At 38.6% G+C, this 24,358-nt stretch overlaps 2 protein-coding genes across 2 annotated transcripts in view; both read right to left on the bottom strand.

Moving 5' to 3' along the window:
• Positions 1 to 1,991: 1,991 nt before the first annotated feature.
• On the bottom strand, positions 1,992 to 9,444 carry LOC124281110. Its single transcript, XM_046717163.1, has 5 exons — positions 9,386 to 9,444; positions 8,566 to 8,707; positions 7,545 to 7,709; positions 5,969 to 6,123; positions 1,992 to 5,405 (listed from the first exon to the last, which is right to left on the bottom strand). Exons 1-5 carry the CDS (start codon positions 9,425 to 9,427, stop codon positions 5,181 to 5,183), a joined length of 729 nt encoding a protein of 242 aa, XP_046573119.1. The 5' UTR covers positions 9,428 to 9,444; the 3' UTR covers positions 1,992 to 5,180.
• A 1,204-nt stretch (positions 9,445 to 10,648) lies between these two features.
• Positions 10,649 to 24,358, bottom strand: part of LOC124281013 — a 186,596-nt gene continuing 172,886 nt past the window's right edge. The window contains exons 16-23 of the mRNA XM_046717053.1: positions 17,479 to 17,622; positions 16,964 to 17,195; positions 16,155 to 16,287; positions 14,709 to 14,947; positions 14,067 to 14,191; positions 12,940 to 13,184; positions 11,696 to 11,897; positions 10,649 to 10,752 (exon numbers count right to left, since the gene is read on the bottom strand). Of these exons, the coding sequence (XP_046573009.1) occupies positions 11,778 to 11,897; positions 12,940 to 13,184; positions 14,067 to 14,191; positions 14,709 to 14,947; positions 16,155 to 16,287; positions 16,964 to 17,195; positions 17,479 to 17,622 (1,238 nt within the window). The 3' untranslated portion in view covers positions 10,649 to 10,752; positions 11,696 to 11,777. The remainder of the gene's footprint in view (positions 10,753 to 11,695; positions 11,898 to 12,939; positions 13,185 to 14,066; positions 14,192 to 14,708; positions 14,948 to 16,154; positions 16,288 to 16,963; positions 17,196 to 17,478; positions 17,623 to 24,358) is intronic.

Here is a 24,358-nt window from a genome sequence, read left to right as displayed (position 1 = left end):
ACTTTTAGCAATATCGGGGGGAACACCAGAAATGGGCTTCACACATTGTACCCATGTGGGAAATTGAACCCAGGTCTTTGATGTGATGAGCGAATGGTTTAACCACAAGGGGACCCCATCGCCCTGAAATAGGGTGTGACGTGTTAAGAGACGTATGCTTGTATAGCAATAAGCTTGTACCCGTGTGTGTGTTGCTGCATGAACATGGCCCGACTAATGTGAGCGTTTAGTACTAGCCCACAGAGATGAGCCCACAGTTAAACATGGGTACCTATCTCGGTGTGCACTGTCCAAGATGAACACTCCTTGTCTTGTGCCCCTATTGCCAAGCAACAGGCAGAGAAACAAGTACCACCTTCTAACATTTCTTTGCATTGGGGATCAGGGTGCTGTTGTACAAAGCGATCTTAGCTCTAAGGTGACTGTAACTCCCATACCTTAACATAGACTTAAGGTAGTCTTTGCACTAAGGTGACCGTAACTCCCATACCTTAACATAGACTTAAGGTAGTCTTAGCGCTAAGGTGACCGTAACTCCCATACCTTAACATAGTCTTAAGGTAGTCTTAGCGCTAAGGTTGTTTTGAACAACGGCACCCAGACCACCAACCTGCTCTCTGGGCAGATGCTCTATCCACCAGTGAAGACCCAGGTTAGTTCAGTCTTCAGCATTCCTTGCTTTGTCAGACTCTAACTTGGCTGAGGCATGTCATTGTATCCCAGCTCTGCAGGATGCTGTTAATTACTGGATTGTCTGGCCCAGTTTCAGTTATTTAAAGACAGTGGCATCAAACAAACCTACCTCTGGACACTCAAGACTTCTCATCTCCATTAAAGATGGTCAACATTTTATGTTGTCATGTTATTGCCAGATCAATAGACATTGGGCAGTACGGTAGCCTAGCTAGTGGTCAGAGCATACACTTGTCATGCCAAAAGCCTGGGTTTGATTCCCCACATGGGTACAATGTATGAAGCACATTTCTGGTGCTCTCCACAGTGATGTTGCTGGAATATTGCTAAAAGTGGCATAAAACCATACTCATATCATATTTTTTAGGGTCCTGGTATCGTATATTACAGTAGATAAGCTGAATTTTGAAGACCAAAAAGGCTGCCTGTAGAAGGGGGTCGGGTTATCTATGGGTTACACTTTTGTCAAACTTTTTTCAAAGGGGGTAAGAAAACGACATTGTATCGCTTCACATGAACAAACAAGAGAAGACGACTTTGTCAGTAAAGACATCAGATTTGCAATTAAACATCACTAGACAAGATTATTTACCTTTTAAGTTGTAATTTGTTTTTGCTGGGCATTGTATTATTTGCAGGGATTAAGATTACTTTCTGTATTTGTCTTGTATATAGAGCCAGAAATAGCAATCAGCTGTTCACATGTTTCCCAATAACATAACGGGATGAATTCTGATTTTAAGAGTCAAGTTAGGGGGTCAGCTTATCTACGGTAATATATGGTAATAATTTGTAAATGTTCCCGAATACACTGTAGTGAAATAAGTTTGTCTCTGGTCTAAAGAAAATTATTTAACAGACATACTGGAGGTAAAAAAAATATTTTATGGTGCCTCCTTTATGATAACAAATTGTACGTTTTGGAGCAGTGAATGAAAAGATATTCTGTCTTCTGTCGCTTGACAACGACATTAGAATCTATGTCGAAACGTCACCTATACAGACTAAAGAAGTTGTATATCCATAAAAATAGTCCTCATTCTTCATCTACCCATCTTCTAGAATGCCAATCAAAGAAGTCATACGTCACCACTTGCTTGACAACGACATTAGAATCTATGTCGAAACGTCACCTATATAGAATAAAGAAGTTGTATATCCATAAAAATAGTCCTCATTCTTCATCTACCCAATTTCTAGAATGCCAATCAAAGAAGTTATTCTGTCTGAAATAAAAATTTCAGCTCCTCCAAAAAATATGAGATGCTTATTCCCAACACAGACACACAACATGATGAAGAAGAAGGAACTGGTTTTAATCCCCTTAATAAGAAACTGTACAGAAATGTCATGTTCACAATATTGTGATGTCCAACCCACAATACATCTGAGAAACAAGTAGAAATAAGCTATATATACGTCCTGTCTGTATCACCACTACTCTGTTCTACACAACATTGATCACTTATACAACAAACTACCAACACTGAGTATATTTCTTCTTCACAACATTACATTCACTTCAACCTTCAGAAACAATCTCTGGCTAGAAAACATACAAATTATGATCAATACTCATTTTCAGGTGCAAACTATATACATGTGTTTATGCATATGTAAAATATTGCATACAGTGACCAGTAGAATAGATACATATTTCCCTCAATATCTATGTATACTTATATATGTTGGAGTACATGGCTTATCAACATCAGCTATTGCACACACATGATACAATATCACAGGGTAATTAAATTGTTCAACGAATTGCTTGGCACAGCAAATATATATCAATACTTCTATATATGTTTTCTTTTTATTGACAACAGAAGTATAACAGAATTAAAAGTAAATTCTATCAGAAACAAAGCTATAACACAGCCCTAGTGCTATCATACAGGAGCATATTTGTCTAAAAATAAAAACTTTGTAAAACACAACCAGTTGATGAAGCTCATAACGTAAGTGGGGAATGGTATATGTATATATTTAGGCCATAGTACATTAACAGATTTTCATCCATAATTTCCATACGTTCGTAACGGAAATCACTATACAACTTATTATTGGAACTATACGAAGCAGGCTCCAACTTTCATTCAGCCCTCACTCCACAACGTTCATACTCCGTGAACTCACATAAAATTCAGTCCTTAAAAACATTTGTCTTTTCTGGCCCCCCCAAAAACATTTTGTCTCATGTAATGGCCTGTACAGGTGACAATATAGATAAACGTTATAGAAACCAACTTCTTTGAGTGAGATGTTTCGATACAGATTCATGTTTCGATACAGATTCTTACTTGACAACGGTACAAGAATCTGTCTTGAAACATCGCACTCACGAAATAAAGAAGTTGTTATCCATAAAGTTTGTCTGTTTCGTACTTCCCAGCTTCTAAAATGCCACTCAAAGAAGTCGTACAGGTGACGTTTTCACTCACGGCTGTGCCAGATACATGTCTTCAACTTGGTGAAAAGATTTTGAGTCCGGATCCATAAACAAGTTCTAAACAAATACAGGGTAATTCTCCTGTATGTGTATCAGTCGTACTAATCAAGTGAAATCTGTAATTACTCCACGTATATACATATATATCAACCACCCAATGCATCAGTATGTATACATAAGCATCCTTTACATGTTGTGTATATATACGTATCACAGCCGAAGCATGAGAAGAGATTGTACTGTATGAAATTCTTATATACACCATTGACATCAACATGTGCCTCAACACTGTACATGAAACAACGATGCTGATTTTATAATACATGCTCTAAAACCCAACATGAAAACTATATTGTACAGTCCCATCATTCTCAGTTGTAGAAGTCAAGTAGAATACATATGAGTAAGTGTCACAATACCATTCTATATGCACGATTTAGCAGACAACTTGGCCTGTTACTGTATACATACTGATGAACAAAAGAAAGTATACACATCATGCTTTGGAATCATTTACCTAAACAAAAACAACAACAACGTAAATAACCTAAAAAGTGATTTGATTGTGATTTACAAGTCAAAAATATTATGTACATGTTGCCAAAACACCATGTGTGTAGTTTCTTTTGTACTTCAGTTTACTACTCAAAAAAGTTCAATAACACCATTATTTCTCATATGAGTAGACATTTATCAGAGGCATGACAGATTAATCATAATCATATGAAAATATTTTGACCTTAAGAGTGGCCATGCATATGAACTCTAATCATATATGAGAAATCGAGTGTTCTTTATTTTCTTTATGAGTGGTATGAAGGATACGTTGCTGTCCTCTGCATCTACTAATTACAATTTGTGGGGCACCATTATCTAACATACAACAGATGATGCCAATTTGATTTATTGGTTAAGTAAAAAATATCAACAATGTTGTAAACATTAAATAGTTTTAAGAAAAGAAAATCAAACAGAAATTTCATTTTTAATATAATAACAACACGTCTTCAAAACAAACCATTGTCTGATTTGATGTGAAAATGTACATTCAGAAATAAGAAAATAAGTTTTCAGATCTAATAAAATTCTAAAAATAGCCATGACATATAACTTGTTTAATTAAAGCTTGAGGAAACAAATATTCTAAGTCTACATTCATACATCCACATCTTCCACAATAATCCACCAACCAAACTGTACATATTCTCCAGTTACATTGAATTCTGAGTAAAACTGTATTTCAGACTGCTAAGATCACTTTATGCATGTGGGCCCTGGTCCTATTCAGCAAGGTGCTGACAGACCACAGATCATGACAGTCTGATTCAAGGATTTTCACATGGGACACACACAATCCTTACACAAGTAAGGGACACAACTCTGCAAAGAATGTCAACCAAGGTAGTAGCAACACATTCCCATTTTGAACAAGGATAACTATATAAAGCAGATAAATTTGAGAAAATTTAGGAAATCGCCAGAATATTGACTTCTCAGAGAAAACAAACAATTATTTGCAGGCAGAGTATTAGCATATTTTGTAAAACTGGGATCAACCAGGGCATACTGGATCAAGATGTGCATGTCAAGACATATTTATTTAGTACACATTGTCATGGATCTCATCACTGAACTTGCATCTAGGCTACAAACCTGCTACCTGATAAAACTGAGATACAGTGCAAAACCTGCTGTCATATTCTGAGTGAAATCCTTTGTCATTCATTGCTTGATACATGCTTCACATACATACACACTAAGTATACATAATTCAGTTTATTCAAATCCATCTTTTTAAAATACTACAGGAGTCACAAAGGGAGACAACTTGCACCAAACAAAGATCGATCGTCACTAATAAATCCATTTCATTCATGTATCAAAATTTTGTACAGCAAAAATATCCATTTCATGACATTTTCCATTCATCCACACTGATATGCATATGTCTCCAGTTTCTCAGAATCGCGTCACCTCCACTTCTATAACAGCTGGTTCTCCATCTTCCTCTTGCCACGATCGTTTTGGAGATTCCTCAGGGAAATGTAGGGTTTTCATCATCATCAACAGATGTTTGAGGTGAAGGAGATGTCACCAAGTCCATATTCTCTTGTAGAGACACTGACCGTAACGTTGGGATTGTAACTTCAACATTCTCCGGCCAAGACAAATGCTGGCGCCGAAACAGTGAACGCTTTGCTCCAAACTGCCATGCCTTTCGTTTCGGTGAGATATAGTTGATATTTTCTTCACTCGGGCACTGAAAATAAAGTAATTTCAAAGATTTAGGAAAACCTGTCAACATATGTTCATGGCATCTTAAACTTTAATAAAGTATACATATCCAGTATTAGGTTGGTTGGTTGGTTGTTTAACGCCACACTCAGCAATATTCCAGCTATATGGCAGCAGTCTGGCAATAATCAAGTCTGGGTCAGACAATTTAGTGATCAACAGCATGAGCATCGATCTGCCCAAATGGGAACCGATGACATGTGTCCACCAAGTCAGTGAGCCTGACCTCCCAATCCCGTTAGATACCTGTTACAACAAGCATGGGTTACTGAAGATCAATTCTAGCCCGGACCTTCACGGGTCTCTCCTGAAGGTCCTGCTAAGATCCTGCTCTAAGGCTGTACTGAATGCTAAGCCCATGGATGTACAATAATTTTATCCTTTATGTAGGCAAGTATAGATAAGCAGATAGCACAATCTAAGGATGCCAGTACATTAGAGGGTTATTTATATTTTTAAAGAATTATCATTTAAACTATCAAGTATTACCTCAGAGACTTGTGCAAGTCTAGGATGAGGGATACTCACTATGTTTTTCAATGGTTTCTGCAGGCAGCTGATGTCGGTCTGCACAGCAGCATCCTTCATCTCCACCTTTATCTTAGGTCTCGGCATAATGATGATATCATTGAGAGCACTCTCGCTTGACGAGCATGGACGGGATATGAGTTTTTCTATGGAACCTGTGTACAATAGAAAAACATATTTGTTATAAAACTTTTAATGTACAACACCCTTTTCAGAATCACATGAATAGAAGCATCATCACTTTGATTACAGATTGAAATTACTTCACCATCTTGCATCAATACGGAGGCTTACTATCAATTGTCTGGTCGTGATCACACCACTCTATGCTAAAAATCAAAATTACAAAATTGAAATCAGAAAATATTTGTAATTTGAAATAAAATATGAAAAAAATACAAATTAGAGTATAATTTTGCAGAATGTCCTCTTGACCTTTCATAGACCTAGTAGAACTACAAAGACTGGGTGCAACACAAAAACTGTAACAGATGTATTCTACCAAATTATCTAAGTTCTATACATACAATCTACACACACAGAAGTTCATGCATACTGATACATTTATTCCACCCAGGCCAGATCAGTTTGCAAATAAACAAAACATTCAGCTCAGCGACCAGGTGGCCTAAATATGCTATGGCGCTTATTTACTGCACGTAAGGGAGGTAATCACTACATCCAAGTAGTATAAACCATGCTGTAGTGTAGAACTGGGAATGAATTGACACCAATATTGGTCATATTGTTTTATATATCCCATTTATGATTACATTGCCTTCAGGATTGGATGACATATAAAATGTGACAAACTCTTGAGGCAGATTCTTTTGAGATTCTTACCATGTCTGGATTCCTAGTTTGGTAAGTCAAGAACTGCCAAAAGTTGTGTACATCTTGTTTATCCAGAATGTGTTGCCAAGAGTGAGTTTTAACTGAGATGAATCAAACACAGCTTTATCTTGTGTGTGTATGTTTGACAGATCATGTAACAGAGGTTACAATGTGCTCAATATCGGCAGTAGGTATGTGCACAATTACACTTAGAATTAATGTAGGCCTGCGAAGTTGTTAACAGAATGATGTGTAAATGTTTTAGCAGGTGGTGGCATGATGGTCTCTGATCTCAATCTTAACATAAACATTGCTGCAGACCCTAGAGTGATGATTAGATAAGGTTTCTTTAAGAAAATATTATGAAGTTAATCGTAATATTGACTTAACTTATTTCTGCAATATATACACATATTGTGAGAGAAAGGACTAGGCACTGTTTCACAAAGTGCTTGTAGCACAATGACTATGTTAAAGTAGGGGAGATGCGATCATCGAAGCACTTTAATAACTTTGTAAATTTTACATGGCAAATACATAATGTCAAATCCGACATAGTCACATCATGATGTCTTAATTAGAAGCCATCCAACTTGTATGGGATTATACAAGATGGTGACTGGCCAATCAGGCTGCTAGACTGTTTGACAGGCTGACCAATCAAATTGGTGGATTAAGTAGACAAGAGCTGTACAAACTGGTGTGGCCTGTTGGAAGAGCATGTTGATGGTAGACAACAAACCTGAAGAGAGATTGCACTGAGGATTGCTGTAAGCGTGATTGAGAATGGCTTTCTGACGCATGTCCATTGGTTTTTTGGTGTGAGGTAGGTTGGGGGATACAGGCAGTAGGCTAGCCTCGGACAAACTCGGGACACGAACGCCAACCGTGGTGAACTCTATGTGATCTAAGGAACCGGGAGACGGGAGTGAGGATCATTTTGCATATTCATGAGATGATAATGAATCTGATCAGCATATTCAAATTAGTCACTTTAGATTGAAATGACATCCAAAGACCAAATATCAAATATGGTACAAAATTGCATACCTTGTCGTGAAACATTAATTCAAAATTAATTTGTTTTGCATTTATAGCTTTCACAGAATGTAAATATAATACTATTTCCAATGCTATTCTAATTTATTTTCAAAAAATGTTCTAGTGAACAAATTATTAGTAATTAATGTTCTGTTACATGAATTTTAGAAAGGGAAAAAAAATGGTTCAAAGATTCGGTCACTAGCAAAATTATAAAATATTTCCAGATGATAAAATATATCCGAAATGACTTTGATGAATGAGGTATGTGAAGGTACTAAACATCTACGTGGAAATGACTGCTTGAACGATCTATCACAAAGAACAGTTCTATGGGCAGCTAACACACAGCCATACACTGAGTCATAAAGGAAACAAATGTAGACTTTGACCAGAAGAAAAAAATTAATAAAATAAAATCTTTTTGCCATATTAACACTTCTCATAAGTTGATAGAATAGTTTTATTATCTAACATTAAGTGTGATTAATTTTCAACATAGCGATTGTGAAATATTCCAGGAAATTTTTTAAATGATTCTTTCATAGATTAAATTTTGTCAAATATACATTTAGAAAACAAAAAACATAAAAATTGCACTAAATATTGTATCTCTTATCATGAGTTTTATCTTACAATATTCAGTGTAAAGTATTCTAATGTCGGTCACAAAAACAAGTAGTAACTACACATCTACCAGTATACAAAGTTAGACCACATACCTGTGATGGTGTTCAACGGAGGGTTGTCTAAATCTACAGTATACATAGTTGTGTGGACAGCAGGATAATACTCCACATATTTCCAGTGTTTCTCAAGGGCGGGACCCCAGTCACTCTCAGGCTGACAAGCCTGTCTCACTCTCTGACAAAACAAAATAAACTGTTTACATAGTTTCCAAAGTGACCAGTCAAACAGATCTGAATATGGTTTCTAAGATGGTCTTGGACAGTCAGCTCACCTCAATCACCTTTAATTCCTTACATTCTGGGAAACATTAGCAGTACAAAAACCATTTTGAGAAAACATGTAAAATATGCCAACAATGGAAATGATACCATTCCAGTATATACATGGTGCCTGTCCGGAGGTTATTTTGTATATCATTCATAGTGGGATGTAACTCACCTCAATATACCTGCCTTGTCCAGAGGCTATCTTGTATATCATCCACAGTGGGATGTAACTCACCTCAATAAACCTGCCTTGTCCAGAGGCTATTTTGTATATCATCCACAGTGGGATGTAACACACTTCAATAAACCTGCCTTGTCCGGAGGCTATATGGTATATCATCCACAGTGGGATGTAACACACCTCAATAAACCTGCTTTGTCCGGAGGCTATCTTGTATATCATCCACAGTGGGATGTAACTCACCTCAATAAACCTGCCTTGTCCGGAGGCTATCTTGTATATCATCCACAGTGGGATGTAACTATCTTTGTATATCATCATCCACAGTGGGATGCAACTCACCTCAATAAACCTGCCTTGTCCGGAGGCTATCTTGTATATCATCCACAGTGGGATGTAACTCACCTCAATAAACCTGCCTTGTCCAGAGGCTATCTTGTATATCATCCACAGTGGGATGCAACAGTGGGATGCAACTCTCAATAAACCTGCCTTGTCCCACAGAGGCTATCTTGTATATCATCCACAGTGGGATGTAACTCACCTCAATAAACCTGCCTTGTCCAGAGGCTATCTTGTATATCATCCACAGTGGGATGCAACTCACCTCAATAAACCTGCCTTGTCCAGAGGCTATCTTGTATATCATCCACAGTGGGATGTAACTCACCTCAATAAACCTGCCTTGTCTTGTCGGAGGCTATCTTGTATATCATCCACAGTGGGATGTAATCTCACCTCAAATAAACCTGCCTTGTCCGGAGGCTATCTTGTATATCATCCACAGTGGGATGCAACTCACCTCAATAAACCTGCCTTGTCCAGAGGCTATCTTGTATATCATCCACAGTGGGATGTAACTCACCTCAATAAACCTGCCTTGTCCGGAGGCTATCTTGTATATCATCCACAGTGGGATGCAACTAACCTCAATAAACCTGCCTTGTCCAGAGGCTATCTTGTATATCATCCACAGTGGGATGTAAGTCTATCTTGTAACCACAATAAACCTGCCTTGTCCAGAGGCTATATTTTGTATATCATCCACAGTGGGATGCAACTCACCTAAATAAACCTGCCTTGTCCAGAGGCTATCTTGTATATCATCCACAGTGGGATGCAACTATAATAAACCTCATCCATCACAGTGGGATGCAACTGTCCAGAGGCTATCTTGTATATCATCTAACACAGTGGGATGCTAAATAAACCTGCCTTGTCCAGAGGCTATCTTGTATATCATCCACAGTGGGATGCAACTAACCTAAATAAACCTGTCCTTGTGAGGCTAACCTCAATAAACCTGCCTTGTCCATGTATATCATCCACAGTGGGATGCAACTAAACACAATAAACCTGCCTTGTCCAGAGGCTATCTTGTATATCATCCACAGTGGGATGCAACTAACCTAAATAAACCTGCCTTGTCCGGAGGCTATCTTGTATATCATCCACAGTGGGATGCAACTAACCTAAATAAACCTGCCTTGTCCGGAGGCTATCTTGTATATCATCCACAGTGGGATGCAACTAACCTAAATAAACCTACCTTGTCCGGAGGCTATCTTGTATATCATCCACAGTGGGATGCAACTCACCTCCATAAACCTGCCTTGTCCAGAGGCTATCTTGTATATCATCCACAGTGGGATGGGACAGAGACACACACAAATCAGGAGGAAGCCAAGAGCCTCTGCCCAGTCTGGGTACTTTCCTTCACTGAACTTGTCCTTGAGAGGTGTGTAACCCACCGAAGAGAAGATCAACACAAACTGAAAACAATGCCGAATAATATGACTGATATATAATATCCAATACAATTTCATGTCTTCATCTATTAAAGATTAAAAAGATGAAATCACAAAATAAGAATATAACTAGGAAGTGTTTTTACTCGTAAAAACAAATGTCTCCCCCTTCCCCAAATTCAACGTTGAGACTTCAACAGAAAAATATAATTGAAACAGAAAAAAATAATATTGAAAGAAAAGTTCAAACCCCCAAAAGCCACATCTACATAGCATGGAGGGGCAGTATAGCAAATTTGGTGAAGATGGGTCAATTAGTTTCAGAATTTTGCTCCGGAAACGAACTTTACCCTTCAAAAAGGCAAAGTCCAAATTGTTGCCATGAAAACAGAAAAAAACAAAATTGAACAAAAACTCAAACCGCCAAAGGGCACATCTACATGATATGGAGAGGCAGTATACCAAATTTGGTGAAGATTGTTCAAGTAGTTTTAGAGTTACGTTCCAGAAACAATGGGAACGCCAATGCCGACGGAAACTCAACCAAAAACAAATATCTATGTTATAACAGAATAGGTCGTGAACAGGCAAATCATTGTTATTTTAAGAGTCTGAGACAATAGACACAACCTTACACTTCTACTGCCAGCGGAGAGCCTGGACACAGACCTCTGACCCATCCAAGAGGATATTGGTAGTTTCATCAGTAAAAGTAACCACTCATTAGCCAGCAAAGGGGCATAAAAATTGTACTCTATGAAAAAATTCCCTTCACTTTCACTAGGTGAGGTGAAAGGTGTCTGACGTCGCATTCAAATATGTTCAACCAACATAGTAACATGCATGGACAGTCATGTGTTGACGCTTGTACTGGTCCAGATGAGTGCTGGTTTTATAGTGCCAGCCCACGGAGATATTGAGTATATTGATCATAAAATATTATCAATAATGTCATAGAAGAACTCACGACAATGATGACTGGGCAGACTCCATACCACATGCCCTGCCACCACCAGCCAACCTTTGACCCGATCATGTGACTGACGTCATTACAGAACTGCTTGACACCGTACACCCAGCCGATGGCGATGCACATGACGAGCCCGATGACGAGGTGGGGAAAGCCGGGCCAGGTACTCGTCCATCAGCTGCAGAATGTGAACACCACCCTGAAACACACCACATCATGGAACTGATTGGTAGATCCAAAATAATAATGTCATATTCTTCATCAAAACATGTTATATAACTCTTCTTCATAATGTGATAAACCCTAGAAGATCCGGTGTAACAGGCCAAACTTTCCCCCTGGCCAAACCTTCCCCAGGGAAACTATGGCCTGGGCCAGATTCTCCCCGGGGAAAGTTTAGACCGGGGGAAGAAATGGCCTGCTACACCGGGTTAGAATTGATCTTCAGTAACCCATGCTTGTCGTAAGAGGCGACTAACGTGATCAGGTGCACGTGGTCAGGCTCGCTCACTTGGTTGACACATGTCATTGTATCCCAATTGCGTAGATTGATGTTCATGCTGTTGATCACTGGATTGTCTGGTCTAGACTCGATTATTTACAGACCGGTGACATATAGCTGGGATATTGTGCAGCGTAAAACAACAATCACTCACTCACTCACTCATATGATACATATTTCGATCCTAACAGCACAATATATATTACTTAGAAAACAGTACCCTAGCAAACATGGAAAATGTGCACAAACAGAATATTTTTTTCAATATTAATGACTTTAACCAACACCTAAATCCTAATGATTTGAATTAAATATGATGGTACAAAGTGAAGAAACATGTCTGCTAATGTTCAGTTTTAGTAGGCAAGAGGCAAGTATGCATGGATATTTAGCAGACATGGTCAATACAAGTACGAAACGACTTTGGTTACTCATCATTGTTGGGGATGATTGTGAGGCTTAGATTCATTGATCTGAAGTGCCTTTGTACATAGAAATCTGCAACACACTGTAAATGATACTATGTTTGCAGCATGTCTAGGTTCAAATCTTGGATGGGACTCAACCTAACCAAAGTATTCGAATCAGTACTGTACTGAGAAAGTGTAATCCCAAATGTAACATATGTTGAAAGTCCAGGTGTGATAGGCAAAGGTTTTAACCCAAAGCTACCCATCACCAATGAGTCCATCATAAAGGTACTATTTTCCTGGTACTACTTCTGAAACTGTGTCAATACCTGTGTTGTTAATGGAAGCCCAAGTAGATAGGATGATGCACACAATATAGACAGGACAAACACTCGCTTCTTCTTTAGCTGCTCCAGACGCTCGTCAATAATGGCGGTGACAATCGTCTCCACTGATGTAAACAAGGTACTAATACCCATCAAAACCAACATCAAGAAAAACAAGATGGACCACAAAGGGGATGCTGGGAAATACAAGATGGCTGCTGGATATACGATGAATGTCAAACCTACATCTGAAACAGAAAAGTTTGACTGCATGATTTTACCAGATTAAAAGTGAACTCATGCATTTATTTTTGAATATGATGTTTATCAATAAAAAAATTATAAACTATAATAAAAATTCATAACTATATACTACTCACATTGGGCAATTGTCTTTCAACTTTAATTCCATCTATAGTGCATTTGGCTCAAAAGCAGACTGATGAATTGCAATCTAACTCGAAAACTAATAAACATATAATACTCAATTAAACGCTGATCATGATCAAACCATCAGGCCAACTTTGTGATTTGTGTGCAGAATTTATGTCCTAAAATTAAAAAAGTGGTTTAACAAACTATCACTAAAATATTGACACAGTTCACTATTTTGTAAGAGGGAGGAGTGCAGAGAAAGGGACAGCCAGGTGTGCGAGAAAGGATGGAGACGGCACAGCACAGGTTAATGAATCATTAATTTTGTTGGCACTTCTGCACGTGCTTCTCTAACACCTGGCTGTCCCTTTCTCTGCACTCCTCCCTCGTAATAAATAGTGAACTGTGTCAATATTTTAATGACAGTTTGTTAAACAACTTTTTTAATTTTAGGACATAAATTCTGCAAACAAATCACAGAGTTGGTCTGATGTTTTGATTATGATCAGTGTTTCATTGAGTATTTTATGTTTATTAGTTTTCAAGTTAGATTGCAATTCATCGGTCCGCTTTTGAGCCAAACGGACTATAAAACGTAATGTGTAAGGCAACAAACACATCATGGGAGACAACTCTGTAGACACTAACATGTAAATACATGTAACACAACTTCATAGAGTTGCTAAGAATATTCAACATGTAATGGCAAATATCACATAAACTTCCCTTTTATAAAATATGATACTCATTTTTACCTGATTTAATAACATTTTCTACGGATGTGTTCAATTCTTTTCCCAGCACGCCTATGACAGAAAATACAGCAAAACCAGCCATGACACTCATCAGGGTGTCTCCTAACACCACCAGAATCGTGTCCCTGAACAGAAGCAGAGGATCGGGAATTCATAAAACAATTCCAAACTATGACACTTAGGTAAGCAAATACGGGAATAAATGGTTATTTTGTTCAAAATTGTTGAAATTCCTATTTTCTTAAATTCAGAATTCTTTTAACATTGCATCTTAACATTACATTCAGTAGCATTACATTCAATAAGCCTCTTTCTCTTTACTGTCCCGACATCAGTGAGACATACAAGTTGACCTGATCAAGCCATCACACCAGATATATTTATAACATGATTGGGGAATATATGAAGTTATGTGTATATGTGGACATAAATGTTGCTGATTTGTCATGGCTGGTAAAACCAGCAGGAAGACATGGATCAAACGTTTACCAGCCATATTATTGTTGGGAAAATATATGACTCAAGAAAGGAAAAGGACAAAGAAAAAAAATAAGTGCAAAAAGACAAATTTTAAATTTTTTAATTAACAAATGCTCCCTCTGTTCATTATGAAACTACTTCAGCCTGAAAGGCTCCTCGCACCTGTATATGTTATTATGAAACTTGTTGTAGCTGGACAGGGTAGACAGACCTCCCCAGCAGGTAGATAGGGTGAAGAACACCTGGGTGGCAGCATCAGCCCACACAACAGGTTTGCCAAGCAACTCCCACCGCGGTGTCACGTAGTACTTGATGCCGTCCAGGTTGCCGTCCATCGTGATCCCTCGGATCAGCAACACCATGATGAAGATGTACGGTAGTGTCACAATGATGTATGATATCTGAAACAACCAAACATTGAAGTGTCACAATAAAACCATCTGAAACATCCAATGAGTTTTAAAAGAGAACAATACAGTACTGGCAAACAAGGATAAGTTGGACCGGCACAGAGAACGCGTTTACGAGAAGTAGGCGGTGTACGGCAATGAGCAAACCCATTCGGTTTGTGAAAGGTAGAACAGATGTAGGCTAGTGCACGTGCATTGCATGATGATGAAATTGATGAAATCGTAGCTGCAGGTGCTCATAAGACTCTCACGTGGTTGGTGTAGCAAGTCGGTAATATTTGGATATATAGATATATATACACCTCATATTAAAAGCAGATTCTGTAAAGGTATAAAACATAGTAACTTATGGGCCAACCATTAATGGTTGTGAAAGACTATAAATTCCCATTAATTTCTTAACGTAAAATGCAAACAAATGCACCTGCCGCTGTCGAACTCGGTGTTTGCTGAGACAGGCCACGCACTTCACCCATTGCACTACACTTGATCGCGGACAACCTGGGGCCCCTTCGCTAACAATGGCAAGCGCCAGTGGGTGGCACTTATACATGCTAATACGGGTCAGTTGTCAGGTCGGTGCTCAACTTAACCTTGTTTGCCAGTAGTATAGTATTTAGAAGTGAAACACACAAAGGTGAAAATTTATGGATTTCAACAAGACGATACTGGAGGATGGTTGAGGAAGACTTGTAGGAGGTCATTCCTCTTGCAGCTGACCAGTGTCACCAACTGGTTTGAAAGTTTGTGTAAACATGGGCGACAGCTACAACATCACATCAGTCCAAGAAGTGTGGGAATGTATTTGTGGCGAATGAACTGTGACCACACGTACACTGTGAAGTTGAGTATGTTAATGGATTGAATGCTGCAAGATGGTTAAGGAAGACTTTCGGGATGTCTTTCAAGTTACAGTCGGATCAAATAGCTTGGAATTTGGTGTAAACATGGCAGATATGGCATCACAGCATTCTAAGGATTGTGGACAATGTTCTGTTGGCCAATGAAGTGAGACCACGTGTACACTGTGAGGACATGTAAATGGACTGGATGACCAAGATGTTCAAAAGATGTGGTGTTTCAAAAGATGTGAAAAATATCATCAATACCAATCCAACATACAGGAAATTTACATCTACAAGGACTACATCATGCTCAAGGAATGGTAAAGGAGCTCCATCCAGTGTTGAAGACTGACCTTGCCAGAAGACTTGATGCCCTTCAGCAGACACATGAAGATGATGCCCCAGCAGAGGAGCAGACACAGAGCCAGCTGCCAGCGCACCTCCCCTAGGTTGTCCAGCCCCGGCGTCGACGCCAACACGGAACGACTGCAAGCAGATCAGAGTCAGTGACGCTCTCTCAATCTTATGTTACAAATGGACTTTGTTCTGGGAGGTATATGAGTGAAAATGGCAAATCTGTAAACTTGCCCAGCATGTAGGGTACAGAGGTTTGAACTGTAGTTGGTACAAGGGTACAAGATACAGAGGTTTGGTACTAAGGTACAGGATAGCGAGGTTTATACAGAAGTATAAGGCACAGAGGCTGGTACAAAGGTACACCTTACAGATGTTGCTACAAATGTTTCGGATACTGAGGTGAGGTGAGGTGAGGTGAGGTGAGGTGAGGTGAGGTGAGGTGAGTTGTAATGGGGTTAATGTCGCACTTAAGAATATTTCACTCATATGACAACGTGCATGTGTTTGTATGTGTGGCTGCTTGTAGTAGCCCAGACTAGCTGGTTTTATAGTGCTAGCTCACTGAGATACCATGCCACAGTTAAGCATGAATACCCCACTCAGACACATTACACTGACTCCAATCCACCAGTCCTTGTTATACCCAGTAATGCCAAGCACCAGGCAGGGACCAATAAGTACGATATTTTAACGTCTTTTGGTATGACACGGCCGGGGATTGAACCCGCGACCTTCTGCTCCCTGGGTGGATGCTATAACTCAAATTCAAGAATAATCTAAAAATGGAATAGAAAAAGGAACTCACTAAAAATATTCTTCACTAGGACTTGTTCTGTTGATGTATTGTTCCTCAGTGATAACATCCTCACCAAATATCTTACGTAACGTCCTAACACAAGATCCTATACGACTCTCGTTGAACTTGTTACAGTTCCGTAACACAGTGTAACATGAATCATTCTGGAAGGCAGGTAACTCCACATAGGACATATTCACAGAGGTACAGTTCGTCACATCAAATTTGTTCTCATGACAATCTGCAGAGAGAGAGAAAACACATCATTGTCTGATTGCTTTGACTGAAAGCAGTTCTTTGACACTCATAAGATTTGGATTAGCTTTAATAGCTGTCCTTGACCTCTTTTGAGTTCATGCGAATTTGATGTCTTTTCACATCACTATCAATGTTTTCATATTAATGAGATAATAATATGGTTTCAGGTCATTTATCAGCTGATTTCCTGAGTGATGTAATGTCAGCCTGACCTCAAATTTGGTCAGCCTGGTGTGAACTAATGATGATAAACAGACGTGTCTTACATATAGTGTTCCAGTGGTTCTTGCAGGATCGCCATGGCAACTCTGATGTCATGGATGTAAACAAGTAGTAGAAACCCCAGGCGTTGACCATGTTGTAGTATATGGACACAACACCGGAGACGATCACCATGGAGTATCCGATTCCTGGAACACAAGATCAATATCATCAAGCATGTATAGATGACAAATACAGTCACCATCAAGTGACACCAGAAACAAAAAGATTCAGGACAAAAGAATATACAATACCCATGGATTGAAACACGTGCAGAATGCATGTGTAATTGAAATACCTCAATATCCAATACTTACAATGGAATACAGAACACAAACTTACAATACCTGTGACTATGGATTGAACACAGATACCCTATACCTGTAATTTGTAAGTGATCACACGTGCTCAATACTGCCAATATACCAGTGGATTGAAAACAAGCTCCCAAAACCCGTATAAGAGGATTGAACACAAATACCAAAACTCATAAAACACGACATCAGACACATCACCATCAACTGATAATACCTGAAACAATAGATTCAGGGCAAAAGAATACAAGAACAAGTATTGTCACTAAGGTGACATAATCCCCCATCGCAAATTATCAAATCAAACTTATAAAGTAATGAAAGTTTAAGTTAAATGTCAACAAAAACATGACCAGTCAACCTCTCTTGATATCTTGCTCTTTAGGTGTTCAAAGACACACATATTTTCAAGACTGACTCTGACCTTGACATGAATGTCATAGTGTATGAAATATGCAAAAATAGTACTTGAAGGGAAGTCTTGAAAGTCTGAAGAAAATCCAGTGAACCGTTCTTGAAATATCTTGCTGACAATTCAGGTTAACATGCTGAAATCCTCAAAATGTCGTTGTGACCTTGAAAATTAAGTGAAGGTCACCAAAATCGACTGGGCCCTGTGCCTTCCCTGGATGAAGCTTGGTGTCAAATATGAAGAAACTCCAGTGAATGGTTCTTGAGGTATCTTGCTGACAAGCATAACCTGCAGGTTAATATGCTGAAATCTTCCAGTGAATGGTTCTTGAGGTATCTCGCTGACAAGCATAACCTGCAGGTTAATATGCTGAAATCTTCAAAGTGTCGCCATGACCTTGAAAATTATGTGAAGGTCACCAAAATCGACTGTGCCCTGCGCCTTCCCTAGATAAAGTTTTGTATTGAATATGAAGCAAATCCAGAGAACGGTTCTTGAGATAGCTTAACATGCAGGTAAAACGTTAATGTCCCCTTGTGACCTTGAAATGAAGGTCAAGGTCACCAAACCTGACTTGGACCTTTCTTATACTGTGATGAACCTAGGTACCAAATATGAAAAGAATCTAGAGAACGGTTCTTAAGATATTATACGGACGGACGGACGGACGGACGGAGCCTAATACTATATCACCCGCGTCGCGCTAAACGTGCGGCGGGGGATAAAAATTGAACCAAATACCCAATACCTGTGTAGCAGATGGCTGAAACAACTACCCAGTACCTAAAACATGGGACTGATCACAAAATGCATACCCAATATCTGTAACAGAGGAGTGAGCACAAAGTAATACCCAATACCTGTAGCAGAGGAATGGCCACAAAGGAATACCCAATACCTGTAGCAGATCGAGGAGTGAGCACAAAGTAATACCAATACCTGTAGCAGAGGAGTGAGCACAAAGGAATACCCAATACCTGTAGCAGAGGAGTGAGCACAAAGTAATACCCAATACCTGTAGCAGAGGAGTGAGCACAAAGTAATACCCAATACCTGTAGCAGAGGAGTGAGCACAAAGGAATACCCAATACCTGTAGCAGAGGAGTGAGCACAAAGTAATACCCAATACCTGTAGCAGAGGAGTGAGCACAAAGGAATACCCAATACCTGTAGCAGAGGAGTGAGCACAAAGGAATACCCAATACCTGTAGCAGAGGAAGGAGTGAGCACAAAGTAATACCCAATACCTGTAGCAAAAGAGTGAGCACAAAGTAATGCCCAATACCTGTAGCAGAGGAGTGAGAACAAAGGAATGCCCAATACCTGTAGCAGAGGAGTAGCACAAAGTGAAAACAAAGGAATGCCACAAATGAATACCAAATACCTGTAGCAGAGGAGTGAGAACAAAGGAATACCCAATACCTGTAGCAGAGGAGTGAGCACAAAGTAATACCCAATACCTGTAGCAGAGGAGTGAGAACAAAGGAATACCCAATACCTGTAGCAGAGGAATGAGCACAAAGGTATACCCAATACCTGTACCAGAGGGAATAGAAACAATACAAATACAAAGGATTCAGTACAAAAAGAAACACAATTCCTGTGACAAAGAGTTAAGTAGCATACAGCACATTTTGTATGTAAATAGATACGTGAAAATATAAGGCATCCATCCACATCAGCCTAATGCAGTGGAAGAGACTAAGTAGTGTGTTAATACTAGCCTCCAACAGTACGACATAACCCTGATGGATACACCTTGAAAACTAAGTGTACAATGATTAAACACACCCACACAGTGTGCACAGAGGCGTCTGAACTTCACCTGTTCCTTGTTATACTGTCTTCATCTCACCCACATCTTCCAGTTCACCAGGACTAGAGAGTTCACTGGGTTTTGAAAACATTAACAAAACATTTGGCTATGCCAAGTCATTTAAAGAAAAAAAAGTTAGTGCAAGTCAATCAAAATGTAACCAGGTGCTTTTCTCAACTGAAAATAGTCCATTCCCTTATTTTTGTATTTTTCTTTACATGAAAAACTGTTTTGTTAAGAATTTACATAAGTTTTTGCATTATTTGACATAAGGACAACACACTGTTAGTCTATTTATTGAAAAAACTTTCGGGTTTGAAAACTTAAGTCTTTTAAATAGGAAAAAGATAAGTGACAGCATTGCAAAAAACAGCATTTAATTAGTATTTATGTTCTATTTTCTAAAACTTCAAGTTTGGCAGTTTCATAAACATAAAGCATGTATGGTAGTGCAGCCTAAAATAAGACCTATACTTCTATCTACAAAAATAGTTTGAAACTTTTGTCTTCAAACAAAATCATCATCTCCCAAGTTTAATTATTTTCTTACATAAGAAAAACACCTAACTTTCATTTGTGCAGAGACTTTGCTCACTGAAGTGGAAATGTTTACGCACAGTTTTCATTTCATGTCATTAAAACAAAGCATTTAGCCTGGAAGAGCTCTTTCATGTTTTAAATGCTTACATTAGAATATTTATCACACAGGATGATTTGAGTGTAAGATATATTTGCCTTGGCACCAACTCAGACTGCACGTGTGTTGTGAGAAATCAAGCAGATAGGATATTTTCTTCAACAACAGCTTCTTTTCCAGTTGATCATTTCTCCACATAAATATACCAACTAGAGAATAATAAGCCTGTGATTATAACATGGTGTTCCCAGGGGTGGAAATAACCCATTGCCCGATGTCCGAGTCCAGTGTTTTTTTCTGTCAGGCAAGCAAATTTGTATATCACCCAATACCGGTGTCCAGTTGACTTTCTAATGTTAATTATGTTGTTTATTTAAGAAATCAACAAGAAGACGGCTGGTATAGTGGGAAACTTATCGGGGCAAGTGATTTTACATGTGAAACTGTACCGGAGTACACTAGCAAGTTTAAAGTTATTTCCACCCTATGTTCTGAACTAGTACTCTGGTTATAAAATCCATCAATAATTGATTCATGTCTATCATGGATGGAAACAGAAAAATCTAACAATAATTTACTTATGAGATAACTTATTCTTACAAAGTTATAGTTGTGTGAGAGCATATGGTTTTAAGTTTCTGCAGTTCAAGGCAATATTCAAACAACAGCTGAGGTCTCCTGGAATGGTTTCACAATACAGTGAGTGAGTGAGTTGGGTTTTACGCCGCTTTTAGCAATATTCCAGCAATATCACGGCGGGGGACACCAGAAATGGGCTTCACACATTGTACCCATGTAGGGAATCGAACCCGGGACTTCGGCGTGACGAGCGAACGCCTTAGACACTAGGCTACCCCACCGCACCTTCACAATACAGACAGCAGGCTAATCCATCCCAGAGATATCAAACATAATTCTATTATCTAGCAATACTAACTAACTTTAATAATAATATAAATGCTAATTTTTGCGCTTCGGATCCAACTCAATGCTGTTCTCTGGCATTACATTATTACCCTGATGGAATTGTACTTTCAAAGCTGCTACTAAGCCCCGTATAGGTCCTTACATCCGCTTCTCAGGTACCCATTTTGAACAGCTGGGTGGACTGAGTGCAATGTGGACAAAGTGCTTTGCCCAGGGACACAACACAGTATGAGACCCAAATCACAAATTTTGGTGTCTCCATCGGGATTCGAACCTGGGCCTTTGGTGTGAGAGGCCAGCATGCTAACCACTACACCACTGTGCTCCACTTTGCAGTTCTGAATACATCCATGGAAAGAAACATAGAAACTTATCTACAGGGCGAGATTACTGTGACGTAACTTTGAATTGTAATAACATTATAAAGTTGGGCAACAGTATAATTGTATGAAATTTTATTTGTTTGAAAATGCCCCTTTTGTCTTTTTCATCTCAATCTCTAACGCAAAGTACTATGATAAAGTCACCTCACCTTCCCTTGAGCACATGATATGAACTGTATTGAAAACTCAGCTATAAACACTGGCAAGCTGCATTAATAAACAGGTAAGAATTACCCCGCGTCTTTTTCTAAGAAAGGAAAATTACCCTACAGTATTACTTTCAAGTTCTCTCATGAACAATAACGATATATATATTTGTGTCATTTAAATATTCAAATACCCCTAATCATTTCATTGTGTGTGTTTTTGAATAAATCATTCTCAATGATAACATATGATTCTCACCTTCAAATATCACCTTCCCATTCTTGTTGACTGATGAAAATGGATATTTCTCAAGTCAGATTCATTTGTTTTTTGTTATACAGATTATCATACTCATGTTAAAGTAATGGTAAAAAAACTCTGATAATAAATGACTAATTTGAGAAAGTAATTGCCAGTAGTTTTGTATTAGCTTCATTCCAGAATAACCAGAACTCCTCACAGTGTTGTCTGCCTCTTGGCATGTTGACACCAAGAGATACACTTGATCTCACCAAAAAACATAGTTCATGAATAATCTTTGAAAATCAATTTTTCAAACTTCACCACACACATAGCAACGTAGGTGTGTTAAAATTTCTCATTTTACAGAAGAACTGGATTCTGACATTGATTGGATCGATGTTTTTTCTTGTTCTGTTTACTATTTGATGTTCTAAGAAGCCAGTCCTGCTTCTCCTATCCCACCAGGTGCAGAAGTAGAGCCTCTTGAGCACATCCTCCCTGACTATGATGTCATCTCCTTGTAACTGAAGTCTTCCGTCTTGTCAAGAACATTTCTCAACTCCTAATCAAACACACATGGTCTTGACAACCTTGGCTAAAAGCAGTACCTACCCATTTTGACACATCAGTATTTAACAATCCTTTTTATGTTCGTTAAAATTATATCAAATCCATTCCTTGAATGTTTTTCTTAGTCATCAATTCAGTGAACATCAACACGGAGAAACATGCTCACATATCAGGCCAATATGTTATCTTTTTTAAGCATTTGCCCATCAATACATGACACGTTTTTATGGATAACAACTTCTTTTTATTCTTTACACAACATTTCAGATCTAAGAAGTAGCTAAAAACTTGTCATGTATTCATGTTCGTCCAACTTCTAAATGACTTTCAAGACCTATATCTGCCCATCCCTAAACAAATAAAGTGAGTGAGTTTAGCTTTACTCCACGTTTAGCAATATTCCAGCAATATCACAGCAGGGGACTACACAACAAAAAGATTTCTACAATTTCTATAATCATAACAAATCTTTAAGAGAAGTGTGCATGTGCATGAAATACTATCATATGTGGATGACATCATGTGTTTGTGAATAGGTAAACAAACCCTGCCCTATGGCGGCACTCATCAAAAACACATGCAAAGGCATGCCAACTGTTCACCTGTAAAACATGGGAACATACAGGGCAAATCAGAATATAGACTAATGCTTAGTCTCTGAATATATATAATTTTGATTGTAACAAATAAACCCATTTAAATTGAAAAGGAGCCGCAGGGAGACCAGAGATTCAGATCCTGAGGAAATCTAGACATGCTTCATTCAGGGCTTTAGCATTGCAGGGAGGACTAGGCTATAGGGCAAATATGGTTCAGGGATTGTAAGACAGACTAATCAGAATACAGAATTGCATCAGACATAATATTTGCCGCTGATATGTCAAATTCTGAAATGTCCTCCACATGTCTATCATAAATATTTTTGCAAGTTTTTCTGACGCCTTGAACACTGTAATGCAGATCAACCAACTTTTGAGACAGAGTCATTAAAGTTGTGAAATGTGGGCACTGACGGCTGGTGCTGCTCAAATACAGCCCACATAGTCAAGTTAATTGCTATTGTCTGTAATAGACAACTCAACTCCAAGTAATAATCTGCTTTTTATACTGACTGACTGACTGAGTTTGGTTTTACGCCGCTTTTAGCAATATTCCAGCAACATCACGGCGGGGGACACCAGAATTTGGCTTCACAAATTGTACCCATGTGGGGATTCGAACCCGGGTCTTCGGCGTGACGAGCCAATGCTTTAACCACTGGGCTACCCCACCACCCTGCTTTTTATAAAAGGAATTATGAAAAACCAAAATAGGTTTATGTTCTGACTTAATGGACAAGCTACCTACACACAAATTATGATGAGCACGATTTTTTGGGGGGGGATATATATATATTTCTAGGAGTTAAGCATCAAACCAAGTTATTTTGGGCCTCC

Source organism: Haliotis rubra, unplaced genomic scaffold, assembly GCF_003918875.1.
Source record: "Haliotis rubra isolate DU_JTF1 unplaced genomic scaffold, ASM391887v1 Scf1, whole genome shotgun sequence".
Taxonomy (NCBI): Eukaryota; Metazoa; Mollusca; class Gastropoda; order Lepetellida; family Haliotidae; genus Haliotis; species Haliotis rubra.
Note: the sequence above shows the minus strand (reverse complement) of the source record. Positions and strands in the feature narration are given on the sequence as shown.

Excerpts from the sequence above, each read along its gene's own strand:
- LOC124281110 (XM_046717163.1), bottom strand. The coding sequence starts at position 9,427 with ATGATATACAAGATAGCCTCTGGACAAGGCAGGTTTATTGAG. Across the intron at positions 6,124-7,544 it reads TCAGTGCAATCTCTCTTCAG|GTTCCATAGAAAAACTCATA; the intron begins GTTTGTTGTCTA and ends TATTGTACACAG. Across the intron at positions 5,406-5,968 it reads AGAAACCATTGAAAAACATA|TGCCCGAGTGAAGAAAATAT; the intron begins GTGAGTATCCCT and ends CTTTATTTTCAG.